Source organism: Melopsittacus undulatus, chromosome 5, assembly GCF_012275295.1.
Source record: "Melopsittacus undulatus isolate bMelUnd1 chromosome 5, bMelUnd1.mat.Z, whole genome shotgun sequence".
In the NCBI taxonomy this organism is placed as follows: Eukaryota; Metazoa; Chordata; class Aves; order Psittaciformes; family Psittaculidae; genus Melopsittacus; species Melopsittacus undulatus.
The window spans coordinates 55107402-55127136 of NC_047531.1; the positions used below are offsets into that span (position 1 = coordinate 55107402).

General features: G+C 41.3%; 1 protein-coding gene across 7 annotated transcripts in view; it reads left to right on the top strand.

The window, feature by feature from the left end:
- The first annotated feature begins 1747 nt into the window (after positions 1 to 1747).
- The window catches only part of CAPRIN2 (caprin family member 2), a 34223-nt gene continuing 16235 nt past the window's right edge, over positions 1748 to 19735 (top strand). For 5 of the 7 annotated variants that reach the window (XM_031044948.2, XM_031044949.2, XM_031044946.2 and 2 more), the window contains exons 1-8: positions 2866 to 3114; positions 4930 to 4992; positions 9073 to 9159; positions 11630 to 11868; positions 13147 to 13229; positions 15127 to 15288; positions 15769 to 15812; positions 17186 to 18025. In XM_031044948.2, the coding sequence (XP_030900808.1) occupies positions 2944 to 3114; positions 4930 to 4992; positions 9073 to 9159; positions 11630 to 11868; positions 13147 to 13229; positions 15127 to 15288; positions 15769 to 15812; positions 17186 to 18025 (1689 nt within the window). In that variant the 5' untranslated portion in view covers positions 2866 to 2943. Of the gene's footprint in view, positions 1762 to 2865; positions 3115 to 4929; positions 4993 to 9072; positions 9160 to 11629; positions 11869 to 13146; positions 13230 to 15126; positions 15289 to 15768; positions 15813 to 17185; positions 18026 to 19735 lie in introns of those variants that run through there. The other 2 variants (XM_031044944.2, XM_031044950.2) reach the window with 2 other exon arrangements.

Genomic DNA, 19735 nt, shown 5'->3' on the forward strand with positions numbered 1-19735 from the left:
CTACTGGAAGGACTTGCAGTGTATGTTGCTTGTCCTATACACAAGCTATGTTGAAGTCATTATAATTTATTCTTTGTCATGAAAACCTGCCTCACAAACTGACCTCATTCTAGGAGCCAGGGCTTTAAGAAAAATGTCGTATTTTGAGACCTGTGATTAAGCTGAGAAAAGTGGCAAGATTGTGCATGCTACAGGTGGTTCCATATGGCTGAATTTGATTCTGCGCTTCTCTGAATCCTTCTCGTTGTTTGACTCACTTATTATTTGCTTGGGTTTACTGTTAAACACAATCTTACTTTGGTGTGAGCCTTTCCTCTCCCAGTCTCTCATCCATGCTATGTACTATATAAGCACCTTTGGTAATCCATAAAACCTCTTTGCAATCCTTCCATACTGACTAATTTTTGCCTCTTTCAAAATCACAGAATCACAGAATGGTTTGGGCTGGCAGGGACCTTAAAGCTCACCCAGATCTGACTCTCCTGCCATGGGCAGGGACACCTTCCACTAGCCAGATTGTTCAAAGCCCCATCCAGCCTGGCCTTGAACACTGCCAGGGATAGGGCAGCCACAGCTTCTCTGTGCACCCTGTGCCAGTGCCTCAGCACCCTCCTAGTAAAGAACTTCTTCCTTGTGTTTAACCTGAACTTCCCCTGTTTAAGTTTTAACCCATTGCCCCTTGTCCTATTGCTACAGTCCCTGACGAAGAGTCCCTCTCTCCAGCATCTTTGCAGGCCCCCTTCAGATAGTGGAAGGCTGCTATGAGGTCTCCACACCACCTCTATTTTCATGTCTCTATTTTCATTACTTTCACAACTTTCAGCATCTCTCTGAAGCTGCTATATCACATATTAAACATATTTAGCCTATTAGGCCATTACTTTAGACATAAAAAGAGAAATACAGAAAACATAGCTTCCACTTAGTCCTCTGATCTTGTAAGATCTGCTTTCTCTGGTTTTCTGGCCATTGATACCTTGTGTGCTGCTGCTGATGTTCTTAGAGGTTAACAGAAGTCTGTGATCATTTTATTATGTATGTTCTTTGCACTTCAGTGTTTTTACTAGCTATCAACTGTTCATGTGACTGAGCTGTAGTTATAGAGGACACACACATCTTTGGTTGTGAAGAGGACAGGGAGACTGGTCAAGTCTCCTCAGAGGGCTCCATAATGGCACAGATGAACTTTTCTGCTGGTTTACACAGGCACAAACCAACATTTCTTACTGTTCCACAGCCTCCCAGACCCAGGGCTCACAGAATGCTAGTGAAGGGTGTGACTGGGCCCTGCGTGGTGAAGAAGAGCAGGCCAGGATCTCCTTGCAGTGGGGTGACAAGACACTTTTCTCAGGGCTGCCTGGAGACACAAGCCAGCCTGTCCTTGGCCGACTGTTTTGAGGGGCTGGTGTGATACATGGCTTTCCTGGGGACCTGGGTGAACCTCCCCTCACGCCGTGTCGCTCCATGCATCCCTTCCGTACGGAGATGCTGACCCAGCAGCAGGCCTTGCCAGCAGCTTGACCCCGCAGACCCCAGCCCAGCGCCCCCGAGCCGAGGCCTGGCCGCCAGCCCCTCCACCCGCAGCCGCCCCGCCCCGGCTGCCGCTCCCGGCGCGGGCAGGCAGACGGGCAGGTGAGGTAGAGCCGCGGATTGGGAGGCGGGCGGTGACCCCGGCGGCGGGCCCCGCTCCGCCCTTCCGCCGCCGCTATATTAGGCGGGGGGCGGGCGACAGGGCGGGCCTGAGCGTGTGCGGGCAGCGAGGTGAGCGGGGAGGCGGGTGTGAGGCGGTGCGGGCGGCGGGGACCCCGCGGCTGCTCCTCTCTGTTCCCGTTTCCCCTTGCTCGGGGAGCCGCGGCGGGACCGGAGTTTGGCATCTCCTGCCGGGAGGCGCTTCCTCACTGTCCCTGGCAAGGGCGTGGGGAAGGGCTGCCCCCGAGCTCTCCCTTCGGTGGGCTTCGGGGCCGGCGGGGTGCGGCGGCAGCTCCCTGCCCGCCGGCGGAGGCTGAGCGGGCGTCCCGGGGCGATGCCGGCTTCCCCCGGCTCGGTGCCCGTAGAGAGGTGTGCCGCAGGCCGGCCTGCAGGCAGAAATGTGGTGTCATTGCTTCTCGGGAGCAGGTGTAAGTAAGTAGTTGGAGAAGAGGGTGGTGGAGCATCTCTTACAGAAATTGTGTTCAAGGTTAAAGCCCAGCCCCTCCCATGAAAGCTGGTGCTTTGCTGTGGCACGGGCCCATCTTTTGGTGTAGGCAAAGCCTAGTTCTTTAGGGAGAACAAAGCTGTTGTATTCGAGCGTGCTACTCGCTTTATAAAGTGATTTGGTTTTGTCTTTTTCAGTTGAAGTCTTTTTAGTTTAATTCTTCGGTTGGATTTCTGCAAAGGTCGTGAGGGGGTAAAACTGACTTAATGGGGGTGAGAGGAAGAGGAGCTTTATCTTAAGGCGTGCCACTTCTAAATCTTCATTCAAGCTGCAGCCTGGATGTAAGGCTGGCAGCATGATTTGCAATTGCTTGCTTGCAGTTTTTTCCCTGGTGGGTGATGTGTGCAGGAAACCTGCCTGGTTTTATATGGACACTATATTGGCTTTCTGGAATCATCCCCCGTGCTGGCAAATTCTGCCGATGTAAAGGATTTCTGGTGTCTGGATGGGTGGGGAGACTTGAACAATACAAAGTTTGCCTTGCTTTGAGATTCCTGCTATGGATATTTTGAAAAGAGAGGGAGAAGACTGAAAGGTGGTGATAAGTTCTTACCGAGGCTGTTTTGTGGCTACGTTTTTGGAGTACATGTTAAAAAAAATGTAATTTTAAAAAGGAGGGGGGGCGGGAGAGGTGAGAGAAAGCTGAATAAGAGGAGTTTCTTTGCAGCTCCATCCGTTTCAGTGGTGCAGCTTTCCCAAGCCCCTTTCCATCACCTTCAGGCCGGTCAGAGGAGGTGGAGGAAAGGAGCATGAAGGCGGCCAAGCAGCAGGTGAACCCGTCTGGGGAGAGTCAGTCTCCCTCCAGCCCCCTGCAGTCTGCGCTGACCTCGGCAGCCTCTCCATCCCAGGCGTATGAGACTTACATTGATAATGGGCTTATCTGCCTCAAGCACAAGATCAGGAACATTGAGAAAAAGAAGGTAACTTGTTTTTCTTTGCATGGCATGTGTTTAAGCTGTGAATTTTAAGACTTGGTGCCTGTTTTACAGTAGCTGGAATAAGGTTGTGTGTGTATATAGAAAGCAATCATTGATTTTAAAATTGACTTCTTCAGGACCTGAGCTTGGATTTGCTGCTGGGTTTTTGTTAGCATTTTTAACCACTGTATAGGAATGGTGTTTTTTAACCTTATTGTTCTGGAAATGGGCTCCTTGGATTTGACATTGTGTGAGCATAACGTTTGTTTCTAAGAACTGGGAATGTACCTAACTAGAGATGTGCTCTCAGCTGCTGGCTTCACAGTGCATGCACAGTAGTTACCAAAAGTAACTGAATGCTGTTCAGAACTGGGAATGCTTTTCTAATAGGCTTAATTAGTTCAGAGCTAACTTGGGCCTGTTTTGGAAGCAGCTTGCAGTTCTATAAAAATCTTCATATTTTTTCTAGTAATTGTATACATCTAATATGATGTAGAAATGTATGTAAATTGAAGATTAGAACAGTGTTTCCTCTGATTCATGCAAGTGTCAAATTATATTAGATATATATTGCCCTTCACTTTGGATAAATATGGGGGGAGAGTGTAGCACAGTATTAAGAACTGAGATAATAATACCCCTAAAATACTGTGGCTATAACTAATCAGGCTTTTGCATTCTGAGACTTTTCAGTTAATTGGCAGGTGATTGAAGGCTATATGCATGGTTTTTAACTTGAAAAATGCTATTTTCTGCAAGGTGAAAAGAAATAACGGTACTGTTTCTTTTATTACTGGATCAGGTTTGCAAGTAAAACCATTCAGTGAATATTTTGTTCTTCCCTAAAGATCTGAAAAGCTTTGTGTGCTATGTCTTAGTGTGAGAAGTGGCTCACCATAGATCAGACTTCTGGCCATGTGGCTGGGGACTTGATCCTCCTGCAGGAGATGCAGTATTACTGCTGTCTCATGTCATGCATCATCCTGTAATTTTGAATAATGTCAGATAAGCATGTTTTCTCTGTGGGATTAGCCAGCTTTGCATGGTATTCTGATTCTGTCCAAGAAAGCTCATTGTTGTGAATTTCTCAAGTATCTTTGATTTTTTTCACATGAATTACAAAAGGCCTCACCAGCAAATGAAAGTGTGACTTACTAGAATGAGTAGAAAGTAGTCCTACTCCTAGGCTCCTATAGGTACTGTGTCAATGAAACTGTGGGCTGTTACACAAATGAAATGGTATTTAACTTCATGGCCATGAATTCCCTTTTCTTTTCCCTGTGTGCATAAAGAATAATGCCTAACATTTTTTATAGTTTGCTTCAGCTTTTTTAGACTTTCAGTATATTAGAAAGAAATCTTACCTGAAAAAGTTAGTCTACTTTCTTAGGAAATAGTGCTGTAAAATCTTGATGAGATAACTCAAGCCAGATTTTGAAAGGCATGCTCTGGAAAGTCAAGTAGGGTTATTCAGGGATAAGATAACTGAATCTAGCATGGAACTGGAAAAGCTAAAAAGGCATACTTTAAAATAAGGACACTATGTGTTTGGATCTAGGGTCAATGCATTACTATTTCTTAAACAGATAGCAAATAAGAGATGAAAGATCAGAGATAAGAAGGGGAAGTAGACAGTCCTGGAGACTGAGATTGATGAATCAAAGGCACAGCAGAAATTTCTGTTCCTTTCTCCTGAAAATGAGCAAATAGTAAAATGCTTATTCTGTTGCAGTATGCAATACAGAAAATGTAACTTGCATGCTGTATTCTGCATTAGATAAATGTGTATTAAAAAATGTATTTTGTATTTTCCTGCAGCTTAAGTTAGAAGACTACAAAGATCGCCTGAAGAAGGGAGAAGCTCTGAATCAAGACCAGTTGGTAAGTGCAGGAATGGATGCCCTCAAAACCTTCAGCCATATCAGAAGGATAGGTTCCTGAAGGAGGTGGTGGTGTTTCACAGAAGTAATGCCTGCATGCTTGCAGTGGTATCTTTCACAAAACCAAATGGATGAATTATTGGTAATTAACTTGAATGTTGAGCTCACAAGCTTTGTCTCTCCTACTTTGACCTCGGCACACAAGATGGAGGTTACAGAAGGTACTTATTTATCTTTGCTTTGTAGACTTTCAGCTTCCTTTTCCCTGCACCTTTCTTGAGGGGTGTCCATATGCAGCTTATCTTTGTGGCTTTGCTGTGCTTGAACCTGAACATCAAAACTTTTGGAGTAGCTAATTAGTCTTCATGACATCTTCATTAAATAGGTGTTACTTGAAGTTACCAGTTGGCTGCACCACGCTGTTGATTACAAGTAGCTGTTAAAATATGACTGGCAAACAGTTCCTATTGGTAGAAGTAAGATGCTGGTCTAACTTGCATGATTTCTAAAGGCTTCTCTAATACAAGAATCTAGCTATGGGTTATTGATGCAGGTTGGAATGCTCTCTTGTCCTAGTGTTGCCATTAGACAGCTGCGAGTCACTGACACTCTCAAACGCTGTTAGAGCAATGTCTTGTATGCGAGGTTGCTAGAGTTTGGAATGCCAGGATGCAAGATCGCTAAGCAAATGTGATCCACTTTGTGGAGCTGGTGCAAGCTTGCCTAATGTTAAACAGTAGTTCTCTTTTTTTTTTTTTTTTCCTGTCTTGGACTAGAATGGATTCTAGAGCTGAAACAAAGTTTCTGTAATGCGAAAGCTATTATTTAAGCGTATCTGAGTAGCAGTGTCACATAATCTAAAGGGTTTATTGCTCTAGTTATAGAACTGTAGAATATCTCAACTTGGAAGGGGACCCATATGGATCATGAGTCCAGCTCCTTGCAGGACTATCTAACACTAAGTAGTATGAGTAAGTGCTGTCCAGGTGCTCCTTGAACACTTATGGGCTTGGTGCTGTGGGGAGCCTGTTTTGGTGACCAACCATGCTTTCAGTGAAGAACCTTTTCCTAATGTTCACCATGAACTTCCTCTGAGGCAGCTTCATTTTATTTCCTTGTGTCCTATTGCTGGTCACCAAGGAGAGGAGATCAGCAGCTCCCCCTCCACTGGCACCTTTAAGGCAGTTGTAGGCTGCAGTTGGATCACCCCTTAATATTCTCTAAGTTGAACACTGTGACCTCAGCAGTGCCTTGTAAGTCTTGCCCTCTAGGCCTTTCACCATGTTGGTTGCCCTCCTTTGGACACCCTCTAATAGACTGTCCTTTTTGTATTGAGGTGCCCAAAACTACAGATAGTACTTGAGGTGGGGCTGCACCAGTGGGGAGTGAATGACCACCTCCCTCTACCAGCTTGCTATGCTGTACTTGATATGCCCCAGGACATGGTTGGCCCTTTGGGCTGCTAGGGTGTACTGTTGACATAATGAAAATTGCCATCAACCCAGACTTCCAGGTGTCTTTCCATGTGGCTGCTTCCCAGCTTGTTTTCCCCCCATGCTGATCCTTCTTGTGAACCAGTTGGAAAAATGTCATTGGCTTCTAGCTGTATCACAGTGCAGCAGGATGAGAGCACAAATACTGTTTCTTTACCCTGAATGATTTCCAAATGAGGCAGATGCAAGTGGGATAAGAGGGGAAATAATAATATAGGATGATGACTTTTTCTCAAAACTCAATCCGGAATCAGGTGGGCATGAGCCTTTTGTATTGTCATAGGTATTAACTCTGATCTGTTTTCTGTCACTAACAGTGTGACTGTTGAATAGTATTCTGTGTAAGTTTGTTTAATCTTGAACATATTTTAAAGCTACTTCTGAATTTGGCTAGTTGTTTGGTATACACCCTGGACTGTGAAAAGATGTTAGGTGAAAGTGAAATTGATGCAGGGGAATAGAGATGGAGGATTCTGTAGAAATCATTTTTGCAAATGTATCCAGCAGTGCTGATTTGGAAAATGGCAAGTAACTTGGTTACTGGCTTTTAATATTTTCAGCTGAGCTGGATATCCCAGCCTTCTAAAATGGGAGATTAGGTTCAGTCCTGCCTAGTAAACTGACCAGTGGTAGTCAAACTGTTGGAATGACTATTGTAGAAGTATCAACTCAGTATTTAATAATCTAGTCAAGACCCCTGTTTTAGTGGTTAAGATATGGAAATACTGCACTTGTACCTTTCAGATGCAAATTCCCAATGTACATATAAATACCAGGACCTGGTGATTTGGGCTGGAGCAGAAGGAGCTTAATAGCTTGGACACTTGCCTGAAGAAAACTAACTGCTTGTAATACAGTGAAGTCTAATGTAACTTGATGTCACCTATATTCACATTGTTCCTTGCACAGAGGAAGTGCCCATCTGATGATGAACTTTTGTAAGCAGTTTGTATTAAGCTAATTACTTACGGTGTGTGCATGCCTTCCTGCCAGGGCTACTGTGTGCACCAGTCTTACTTCAGGAAACATCTGTTTCAGAAATTAAGGGCTTCCAGCAAGTGAAATGCTCTCACTGGCAATATTCTGATTTGCAAGCTGGGCAGGCTTTCCTTGGTACTGTTCCTCCAGTATGCTGTTAATGAATGTTAATAACAGGTGTGACACAAGAAAACTGTTGCTTTACTGTGGGTTGAGTTACAACTTGCCACCAGAGCAGTGATAACTGTTCTTGATGTTTTCAGGTAGGGAGTTTTACTTTGGGACTTGCATTGTTTAAAGCACAATTACTGCCATCTGTCTTATAAGTTGTTGGTGTTAAATTGTGAGTATTCCTCAATGTGTGGGCATTAGGGTCTTGGAAGTTACTCTTCAGAGTGTGAAGTGAACTTGCTAATTGGTTCTTATATTGATTAATTTGCTGAAGGCAGCTTAAACTGCCAGATGAGTGCTTTAACTCATGCACCTCACTGTGTTGAGTAGCATTTAGGCCTAGTAATATTTAGTATACTACAAATAAGTGAATACAGGTAAGTTATCAATGAAACTGGTTGAACAGATGAGCATGTAGCTTGTTTTCCAGTTGCTTAGGAACACATATGGAATTTGCAGATGTCCCAAATCTAACTGGGACAGTAGATCAAGCTTTTGTCATTGCACTGATGAAATGCTTCTCAATACTAACACTACTATGAAAGAGCTTTATAGTAGACCCATGAGCCTATTCCAGAAAACTTCTGCTATCATGAGCATAAAACACATGCACATGTGAGCAACTGAAATTAAACGTATTTCCCAGCCATGCTTATGGTATGAGGATATGGGCAGTATGTCTGAACTCTACAGCATTTTGCTGTCTTCACAGCCTTCAAGGAGACTTATAAAAATAAACTGACTCCTTAGTGGGGAAGAACTCATAAAAAATAGGGTATATCAAAGGACATATTAATAATCCACTTAATTTTTTTTTTTGAAGACTGGCTAGTAAAATATTGGTTAAAGCCATCAGTGAAGGCAGGAACATTGTTTTATTTGTGGAAACTAGATTTGAAAGACTTTTTTTCATCAAAGTATGACTTAGATTCCATATTTTTCTCTAAAGTTTCTACAAGTTATCTGTAAAGGCATTCAGGTAAGCATGAGGGTAAAAGATCTGTGCTGAACTTCTCAGTGTCCTGTATTCCTTCCAGGCTTTTGTATCAGTGTTTGATTTTAGGTAGTTGTTTACCTCTGACTGCTGAGACCTATGGGAACAAAAGGAAAATTGAAGTAACTGGTATCCAGGCTTTCCTGTTTCAGCATAAGTATACCATTAGGGTTATAAAGGTGTTGCCTTGAAAGTCTAATACAGACAAACTTGCAGGACATGTGTAGTGGTGTGAGCTGGCTTTGTGCTGCATCTTAGAAAGTCATGAATGAATGATATTAATGACTAAACTTAAAAAACCATTTACAGATACAGTATCAAAAAACTTACATTTTTAGGGAAATGTATGCTAAGTAACTAGTTCTCAATGATAGTTTACGAGTTGCATCTCAGTCCCCTTGTACCGAGTCTTAAGCCTGAAAATTTTTTACTTATTCCTTTGTAGGAGGCTGTAGAGAAATATGATGAAGTAGTACACAACTTGGAATTTGCTAAGGAGCTTCAGAAGACTTTTTCAGGACTTAGCCAAGATGTAAGTTTAAAATGCTCTTCCCTATATTGTAAGAAAGTAACTGCAAAGCTTGTGCTACTCTTCTAATGGCTACACTTGCATATCAATATGCAGAATACTTCAATACTTGGAAGTTTCTATCTTGGGACTCGGGGGAATGATGTGCTTAAGCTTTCTGGAGTAGTGAATAGAGCAGAGTAAATGTTGACAGTTTTGTGTACCACTGACCTCCACAATAGTTATTCACTGTGTATTTCTGTAAGAACTTGTGCTTAAGTAAACTGAGTCATTGGAATTTGGCTATGTTTGAGATGACTTCAGTTAAGCTTGAAACCATTAACTGGTACTGCTGGTACCTTGTGCTGGAGGTGGACTGTGGTATACTGGGTAAGTACAGACTAGTGGGGGAGCAGCTCTGTTGGAAGAGACATGCAGGAAGGAACATGCAGGCAGAGTAAATTAGGTGTACCTGTGGAGCAGTGAAAGTTAGACTAGACTGAGGACCAGTAGATTAGAGAACTGATTATATAGTATTGATAACCAGGTGTGTCTCTTTTTTGGTCACTTGGTACACAAAGGCTACAGATAAACTTCAGTGTGTCCAGTGGTGGGTCTCTAAATGTCTGGGGCCTGGAAAATGGGACCTGTGAGGAGAGACTGGAAGAACTGAGCTTGTTTGGCCTGGTGAAGTGAAGGCTTGGCAGGAGATGCAATATTGGCCTTCAATTACTAAATTGATTACTGAAAGGGTAGAGCCAGGGTTTTTGCTGAGATGTAGAAAAGAGTAATCATGAAACAGTAGGCTCCAACTAGATAAGAGGAAAATTGTCACTGAGCGTAACTGAGCGCTAGAGCAGGCTGCCTAGAGAAGTATTAAAATCTGTCCTTGTATCTCTTCAAGACCTGACTGCACAAGCTCTAAGCAAACTGGTCTTGATTCAGTGTAAACTTTGTTTTGGAGGCTGGGCTGAATGAAATCCCAAGATCCCTTCCAGACAATATTTTGATGTTTCCAATGAGGGGAAGGTGCTGTGATTAAATCACTGGGAAGTACAGCTCTCAGTAAAATTTTACTGAAGCTTGTGGAGTTTGCCACTTACTGTGCTGTAGTCATCTCTAATTGTGGCAACTAGCAGATTTAGTGCTTTATTTATGTTGTTATTCAGGGTTTAAAGCACTAAATACACTATTTTTATGTAAGCAGATGTTTTAATCTTTGAAGAAACTGGTTTCTTAGCTCAAACAAGTACTATCCTTAAGAGATTTGCTCCATGGTGGTCTTATGGACACTGAACATGATTAGTCACTGCTCTGGCATTATGTCTTTGCCTTTTACAGAATGCTGAAGAACTGGTAAAATGGTAAATGTTTTGGTGTTTAGAGAGACTGGAAAACCTTTGCTTGAGAGGCTTTTCTTGTGTATGTAATAATTCCAGGTAGTGCTGTAAATCTCTCAAAGCATTGTGTGAACAGAGATTTAAGAGCCTTTCCAGCAGTGCTGCTGCTTTGGGTTCACTTGGACATTTTATGTTGAACACAAACTACTGTGCTGAATGTAAAAACTTGGATTGCTTCTTACTGCTTTTCTCTGTGTAGCTGCCCATAAAATGTTGGAAATTAAGGATTGTTACCAAGTGTATCTTTCTGTAGCTGTTTTTAGTAATCTGGGTCATGTTTGTCCTTGCACTTAAGGTATTTTTAAAGACTAACCCATTTTTTTTTTCTTTGGCTTTACTTCTGCCTGTATGGATTCTACAGGCAGTACCCATTACTGCAACACTAGTGAACATTCTGGCAACAACATCTTCACAGATTTTACACTGCATTCTAGAAAAATGAAATTTCCACACATCTTGTAAAGAAACTTAAGATACCCTTTAATGAGGTATTTTAAATCTTTCAGTTACTCAGCTTCTGCTGTATAATTCTGTTAGTACATGATAAACTCTCAAATGTATATGTTCTGTGACTTGTTGCTTATTTCATGAGTGCTTCAGTCCTCTGCCATCAGAAATAAGAGTAACTGTAGGGTTCTGCTGCATCATTTAAATTGGGGTGTTCAAAATTTCTTGTCTCAAGAAATTTGGAAACTTCTGCATTGCTAAATTCATGTGGTAAGTGTTAAAGGTCAGCTAGGCTTGAATTTATGTTGGTATCAGTTCCTTATATTCAGTTGTGAGAGCTTTTACAATAAACCAACTAGCAGTTCTGATAAAAATCTAAATATCATAAAGGCATATTACAAGTGAAGCTACTGGTATCCAGTTTGACTAAAAGCTAGATTTGTAGAGAATTAGTAAATAAATGGGGAGCTTTTCCAGAGGAGGAGCTTGAACTCTTGGGTATCTGAAGAGTGTTAGGAGCTTCTGTTATCTAACCAGAATTAGTAGTTTGATCAATGTAAGATGATTGATACTAGAGCTTACTGTGTTTCAGCCTAGAATCCTGTTACTTAGTTGTATTTAACTTTTGAATTCATGTACTGAAATAGCTGCTGAAAGCACAGAGGAAGGCTCAGCGAAGAGAGAGTCTCTTGAAGCTTGAAGCTGAGAAGAAGAAACTGCGTACAATACTTCAAGTCCAGTATGTGCTGCAAAACTTCACTCAAGAGCATGTTCAGAAAGATTTCAAAGGTGGTGTGAATGGTGCAATATACTTGCCTTCTAAAGAACTAGACTACCTCATAAGATTTGCAAAACTGACATGTCCAGAAAGAAATGAAAGCTTGAGGTAAGGTCAAGATTTTTGTCTAATTGGTATGCTTCATTCATTACAGTAAATGTCTTCTGTTTGACACTGTCATGTTTTGGGACATTAAAATTCTGTTCAGTACACTTGCTTTAGTCTGAGAGTCTAAGAATGTAGCAGGTTGACCTCATTGAGCATTAGAGGAAAGCTGCAGGAATTGTGCAAGTTTCATGCAAGCGCTGCCCTCTCACATCTTATTGTGGGGCTGAGGAGGGATAGTCCAATACCATCATAATCAGGGAGGCTGGTGGTGTGCTGCTTTCTTGAGGTCTCTCTGTTCATGGACTGAAAGTGCAGTAAATGCAGAACTACATTCCATTAATGTGGTGGTCCAGATGTGCTGCTTTATTCCAAGGAAAGGTCATACTCCTGAGGCTCTCTTGCTATTATCTTTAAATCTTTGAAGTTTTAAAAAGTTCAGAAATGTTTGATATCTCTACAATAAATGTCATACTTCTTAAAGTAACAAGCTGTCAACAGGTGTAATGTCAGTACAAATTTGGTATTACAATGACTTATGCTTAGCCTGTCTGTTTTTAAGATGGTATGGAAAGAATTGTACTTAAATATGGAAAAGTAGTTATTAGGTGGCAGGTTGAAACATTTTGTGGATAAGAGTACTTCCATATCCAAACATGACTTCCTAAAAATCACTTGCCATATACTAAACCAGCCAAATCTTTGCTCTTAAGGTAACTTCTAAAGAACAGCTGTTTATAAAAAGCCACACAATAGGAGTCTCTTATCACGGTGAAAAAACTTTATTTCTAGCTTTCTCTTTGTTACATTTCCACAAGAAGCACAAACCTTTCCTTTGGAATTCTAAATTTCATCATGGTAGATTTCCAGATCTATTGTCTGGAAGGGGTGGGGTGGATCATGGACCTATGTCAAAGCCCCTCAGTAACTAGCAGAGGCCAGGAGCTGTTGACTGCCTATGTGCATCCAATAAACAAGGTGATCAGCTGGTTAAAGAGCAATTGTTCCCTTATCTAGGAGTCCTGACATTGAATGAAGGTCAGTTTTATGGTCTTGTGGGATAGTGCTAGGCTCTTTAATGTGTCTTAATTATTCACTACTTATATTCGCTAGGTTAAATAATGTACAGATAGAGATAAATCAGTAGTGGATAATGGATTTAGGGCTCCCTTCAGTGAGAAGGCTAAACATTAGTCAGTGTCTTCAAAGGAGGGGTGCTGGGATACTGCAGCACTTGATCTTGGCCACAATTCTGCCTAGTAAAACTGTCATTTGTTTTAGTGTTGAAGACCAGATGGAGCAATCATCACTCTACTTCTGGGACCTTCTAGAAGGAAGTGAGAAACCTGTGGTTGGAACCACATGTGAGTGTCTCATCTAGAGAAGTAACTTAGAAATCTGAAATGTGCATGCTAATTAAAACATTTGAAACCAGTGGAATATACATGAAAGGCTACTAAATTAAGCACTTCCAACTGCTATGTGTTCACTTGGCTGTCCAAGGGTAAACTGCTGGTTGCTTCAAGTTCTGTTTTAAATACAGCTCAACAACAATACAGCATGCTTTCTTTTTCCAGGTAAAAGCTTACTCTTCCTCCGGTGTACTAGCACCTTCTTGTGGAATAATGATGGTAGTAATTCAAAAGCTGATGCATGAATCCCTTACAGACCAGCAGTGGGAACATTTTTGGATAGTTATGTGCAAATGGCTTAAGATTGGAACACTGTTCCCAGCCATGAAATTCTTAGTTGAGTAAACTGATGTGTTTTACAAAGCTTCATTGGCCCCAGGCTGAAGATCCCACAGCACTGAAGATTGTCTTATAGGAGTTCCAGGCTCATACCTGTTGTCTGACTACAGTGCAGGATACCACACTAAGGAAGGATAGTCAGTAGCAGAACTTGCTGTGTTATTTAACCATGTACAGTGCAGTCTTACTTTGACCTGCTGCAAGTGTCCTCATTTTTCAAGCACAGCAATCTGTGAGACTCTACATGTTTTTATTCCATCTGTGGCTTAGTTTCAACAACCATGGTTGTAAACACATTTATGTTCCTATTTAAAACACACAAAAGAAATGTGAAGAAAGTCTTTCTTATTGCAAACAGACCTTGCTTGTCCCATCTACTCCAACCTTGTAATGGCTGCATGGCAGTATCTTTTATTTATAATTGACAGTTTTATTGAAGCTGTTGGACCAGAACATGAGTGTACCCTATCTAATTTCTACATGCAGATAGTTGAGCTGAAGATTAAGTGTTAACTCTTTTCATGGAGTTCTAGACAAACTCCAAGCTGGCTTTGTTAGAGGCTGGTTATTTTGTTATTGTTAGAGGCTGGTAACTTTAACTTTGTGTCTGTTAACATAAATTGATAGCCTAGTTATTTTGAATTCTGAACTTTTGTAGCTTTTTGGCTATAACCTAAACTTCTGTGACTTTTTGTCAGTATTTCTACCCCTTTAGTATCAATCTTGCACAAGCTAAGCTTGAGTTAAGCCTTGGGAAACAATTTTCTATACCCACATTAAATTCAAGCTACAATTCTTGTTCATGTAATTGTCGCTGGTAGGAGTGATCTCTTGCTGAGCATTTTTCCTGTTTTTAAGGCTGCTGTTTTTCTGTCTTCTCTGAAAGAATTTCTAGTATGATTTCTGGGGCCTTACTATCTATGTTGCTGTCTTTTTTTGCATAAAGGGGAAAACTAGATGGTTCTTGGAGTACACAGTTAAGTTTTTCTTTTCCAAAACTTCAGAGGGTTAAGTTCAGTCTGGAGCAGTCTCTTGCTTCCCACCCCCTGCTCATTTCTGCAGTTCTTAACTTTTTCGTCTGAGACTTAACATCACTGGGAAGATGGTGTTGTAGGGCAGTTGCACAGTGAGCTTGTTTGGCTTTACCTTTGCTGCAGTCCGTACAATGTGCTTTTAGTATCGGTGCTGGCTAGCTTACAGGATAAACAAAGGGTAAATAAATTCCTTTCTAAGCATATGGGAGACTAGGTAGCCCAGTGTTCACCTTGTGTGCATTTAAACACAAGTTGCAGTCTTCCCCCTGGTTTGCAAAAGTGATTTCAGCTGTAATATATAAAGTAGTTTAAAAAGTACTTTCCTTTACTAGGGCACTTTATTGCAATAACTCTGTAAGATGTGTGAACTTGGAAAAGTTGCAATTTGTGTAAAGGGAGGGAGTAAAGAGTGTTGATCTGAATACTCCTTAATTTCAAATTGTAATATCTTAACTGCGTGGCTTTTTACTCTTCAGATAAACACATGAAGGACCTGCTGTCCAAGCTTCTGGACTCTCGTTACTTTGAAAGTATTCCGACGCCTCGCACCACTGTGCCAGTAAAAGAAATGGAAGAAGTAAATAGAAAATCTGAGAGAACAAGACACGTGTCAAAAGGAGAGCCTGTCAAAGAACCAGGTGGAATATTACAGGGTTCAGTTTCTGTGCCATTGTGTTGTGATAAGCTTGAACTGAGCACTGACTTTGTGTAGCTTGAGACTAAATCTAATCCTGTGCAGTGGCTTACTTGCAATGTAGCAGATAAAATAGAACCTGCAAGGTTTTTGCCGTATTCTGACAAATATTGTAGGGGGAAAAAAAATCTAATTCATAATAAGATGTTTTTGTCACCTGAGCAAGTCTTCATGTTCAAGGTGTGAGAATTCTCTAGTTTAGAGAATGCTGCATATTACAGTAACCAAATTACAAATACTACAAAATATTTCTTAACTCCACAAATTTAAAACAAAATAAAAGCTTGTATAAAAATACCATGTTGAATGACAAGCTGATCTTTAGCAATTGGCACTACTACTTGGGTAGAATTAAAGACTTGCTACTGCTTGTTCTGCCTTTCTGCATTTGTTAAGTTGAAACAAATTAACATCCTTTCTCTAGAATCCATTGTGGAGCTTATGAAGTCTGAAATACAGCCACAGGAGGTAAGATATTCCACTGCTAATTGCTTTCCTTTAGTATATGATTTATCAGAAATGTAACAGCGTTTCTGCAGCTTGTTTTTTAAACTTAAGGGAATCTGAACAGTAATTTAGGTTTTGCTTTACATAGGAAGCATTGGTTTGGTTGCATTTCGATTTCTAAACACAGATTTATGGTTTCTGTAGGGTATTCTGGGATAAATGGGCCAGGATTACATGAAGAAGTATAGTACTTTAATAATTTGGTGCTTACCTGAATGAACTAAAGCATCAGCCTTTAGAGTGGAAACAAACTGATATTTAGTGTACTGCAGGGCAGAAAAAATACACACATACTAAAGCTGTCTCTAAAAGCTAAGCTGAGCTTGATACTGGTGGGGTTGCAAATGATACAGATCTTGTTCTGATTTGTCAGAAAAGTAGGGATCTTAAGATAGGCTTGTGTGCAGAGGGGTGTGTAGACTTGTGTCAACAACCATCGAGTCGTTGAAATGCATCTGTCTATACATGTTGAACATGTATAGACATGTTTCAACAGCTAAATTGAAGCTTAGTACTCAAACTCCAACTGGGAATAGCACAAAACCCATTAAACTTCAAAATGTGGGGAGGGGTGTACTTCTGTAACAGGAAACACTGGTTCTTGAAATGCTGTATCATTTCCCAGCTATCCCATTAGAGGGTGCACCCCTGAACAAGTTTTTATAACCTGGTAATGCTTGTTACCTGACTCTAAAGGCTTATTCTGGTGACTTGTCAGAAAGTCTCAGCCAGTGAGCCTTGTACATTATTCATATATTTACTTCCTGTTCATGACAAAGTGGTAACTAGGGAAAACTTCAGGATGCCTTCACTGAACTCAGAATTACTGAGCAAATGTAGCCTGTCCAGGCAGTTGAGAATTTAGTGACTTTTTAGTGTTTAAGCTCCATTAAGGATGAGGGTTATACTTAGTTACTGGGTCAAAGACTGTGTGGGAGATGGTGCTGTTGTTCTTAGCAGAATGTCTGCTAATCTAATAACACAGCATGTTAGATGCTTAGAATGAGAGTTGTGTTAATAAAAATCACCATTGAACCTGATACTGTTACTGCCTAGGAACACCAGTTAGCACTGAGGATAATAGATTTACTCAGCTCAAGTATGTGTCACTTGTGCTGCTCAGGAGTGTTTCATGCTTCTCTGGCCTGCCAAACAAAGCTAGTCTGCAGTGCTGTAGGATAAAGGCATGGCTGTCCTTATAGTTTCTACAGCTGATACACTGTCTGGGCTCTGCTTTTAGTCAGAAGTTTTCAGTAGCTGGGTGACCTAACTTACCTGAATTGTAGTAGCAAAATGTTTTCTTGGGAGCCATTAAGTTTCTCTGGTCTATATAGTTTCTCAACAGGCGTTATTTGCCTGAAGCAGAATACTCTGTCAAGAAGAAGCCAGAAGAGCCAAAATCTTGGGAAGCTGGGTATGCTAGAAAGCAAGAACCTCCAAAGTCCTGGGAAATGCGTGTTGATACTGAAGAGCAGAAGCAGAAACAAGAGACCTTAAAGCCTTGGGAAGCTCGTGTTAGGCAGCAAGAACCAAAAAGACCAGATTCTCCAAAGCCTTGGGAAGTTCGTGTCAAAGAAGAGGGACAGAAGTGTGAGCCTGGAAAGCCCTGGGAGGCCCGTGTTGAGGAGGAAGAACAGAAGAAACAGGAGGCTCCAAAAGTCTGGGTAGCACGTGTCCAAGAGGAGCAGGAGTCCTCCAGACCTTGGGTAGCAAAGGCTAGGGAAGAGCAGGACCAGAAGAAACAGGAATCACCTAAGCTGTGGGTAGTAAAAGCTAGGGAAGAGCAGGAACAGAAAAAGCAGGAGTCCCTAAAACCTTGGGTAACTAAAGTTAAGGAAGAACCAGAACAAAAGCAGGAATCTCGAAAACCTTGGGTAACCCGAACTAGGGAGCAACCAGAACAAAAGAAGCCAGAACCTGTGAAATCATGGGAAATGCCTGTTAGGGAAGAGCCAGAGCAAAAGAAGCAGGAGCCTGTGAAGGCTTGGGCTGCACATGTTAGGGAGGAGCCAGAACAAAGGAAGCAGGAGACTCCAGAGGCTTGGGAAAAAGCTGACAGGCAGCAGCAAGTGTCATCACAGCAGTTACAGAACCCTCTGAAGTCCTGGGGAGCTGCAAGTATTGGGCCAAAGGAGCAGATGGGGCCAAAGAAGTTTGATATGGAACCCAAAGAAGTGAGTTGGCATATGTAGTATTACCTGTCATAAGGTTTTGACACTAGTGTATTGGACTAAAGCTGCCTGTTAGCAGAGCCTTTACAGGGTGCATTTTATAGGCCTTCATTTAGTCCTGTTAAATTCTTGGGGAAAACAGTTCTGGCAGTTAAAGCTTATATTGGAATACAAGATGGTTTGGTTTAATTCTTACATTGACACAGTATTGCTGTATTTGAGCCTTTAATAACTGCTTTATGCATAAGACAGAAGACAGCTTAGTTCATCCGTAGGTACTGGCTCTATTCACCCTTGGCAGTACAAAGCAAGTGTGACTCAGCCAGGAATCAATTTGTGTGTGTCTGTATGCAAATAGCACTTCAGTAATTCTTTTTAGGCTTTTGATTAAAACAGCTGCTGATTCAAGACAGATCTAGATCAAGGAATAGCAACTGTGTAGGGGCTTATGTATGTATTTCCAGATGAATGCATAAACCATACTGCTGTTCTGAGGTGTTTTTCAATAGCTATAATTTTAGAAATGTAAAATGAAAGTTGCTGCAGCGCTTACAGCTGAGCAGGCTTCTAGCATCTGCTTACATTACCTTTCTCACCTGTGCTCAGGTAATAACAGTTTTAACTCAAAAGAGGTAACTGAACTGTCTTCTACCTTCTGTCATTAAGAGCCGTGTTCAAGCTAGAGTGAGACTTCAGGAAGAAAAGCAATTTTTTGTATAGTGTTGTCAACACTACTGTCTTGTTTCTACAAGAAACCAGAAATCTGTTAATTCCATAATACTCATAGCAAATGATTAAGTGTAAATCTTGTCAGTAAACTTGACGTAACTGGAAAATGGATGTTCTTGTGCCTAGAAGCGGGACCGCAAACTGAAGGTTGAACCTGAGATTAAGAGAGTATGTAACATGCAGCACTGGGTAACAAAATGGGATTAAAGTGTTTGATTAATCTTTACACTTGAGCTGAGTAGAATCTGTTCACTGGTGGTACAGGCATAACACCTGGTGGCCTCACTGAGTAAATCTGAGCACGAGGAGGTGTTGTGCACCCAACTATGCGTAGTATTACTGAAATAATCTGAAGTATTGGAGTAATTTCAAGCACTTTAAGGTGCCTCGGGTTTTCTGGTGTCAGATAACCTTAAAGCTTAAATGCAAGTTGCTTGCATGAGCTTTTTTTTAATATAGGATGGGCAGATGGATGGCTTTAAGTGGTAAACAAAACTTTGATTCAGTAAGAAAAAAGGAGTTTCTCCAGTCAGTTAAGAAACTTGCAAACTGCCTAAGAATCTTTGTAATGTGCAGGTGTGTATGTCAGCAAAACTAAACTAAATGAAGTTTAGTTTTGCTGACATGCACACCTGCACATTACAAGGATTCTATTGCTGGATTAAGTGAACAAAGCATATTTTAAGTAATCAAACTGATTTCCAGCATGAAACACCAGCTGGCTCTGTTTTTGCTTAGTTATTGACAAATCCAGTATCAAAAGTATATTGACTCAATAGAGAGCAACCTAGGTACTGTCAACCTAGCTAGGTTCCATATACAATTTTTAAAAAATATATCTTTGACTTGTCGGGTACATACAAAGCACAATTAACAATAATGCTGAAATTTGAATAAGGAAATTTCTCTTGCCTTTATATGAAGAAAGAAGAGGCAATGCAGTGTTATAGCTGGATCAATTTTGCTCCCAAGGACAATCTATAA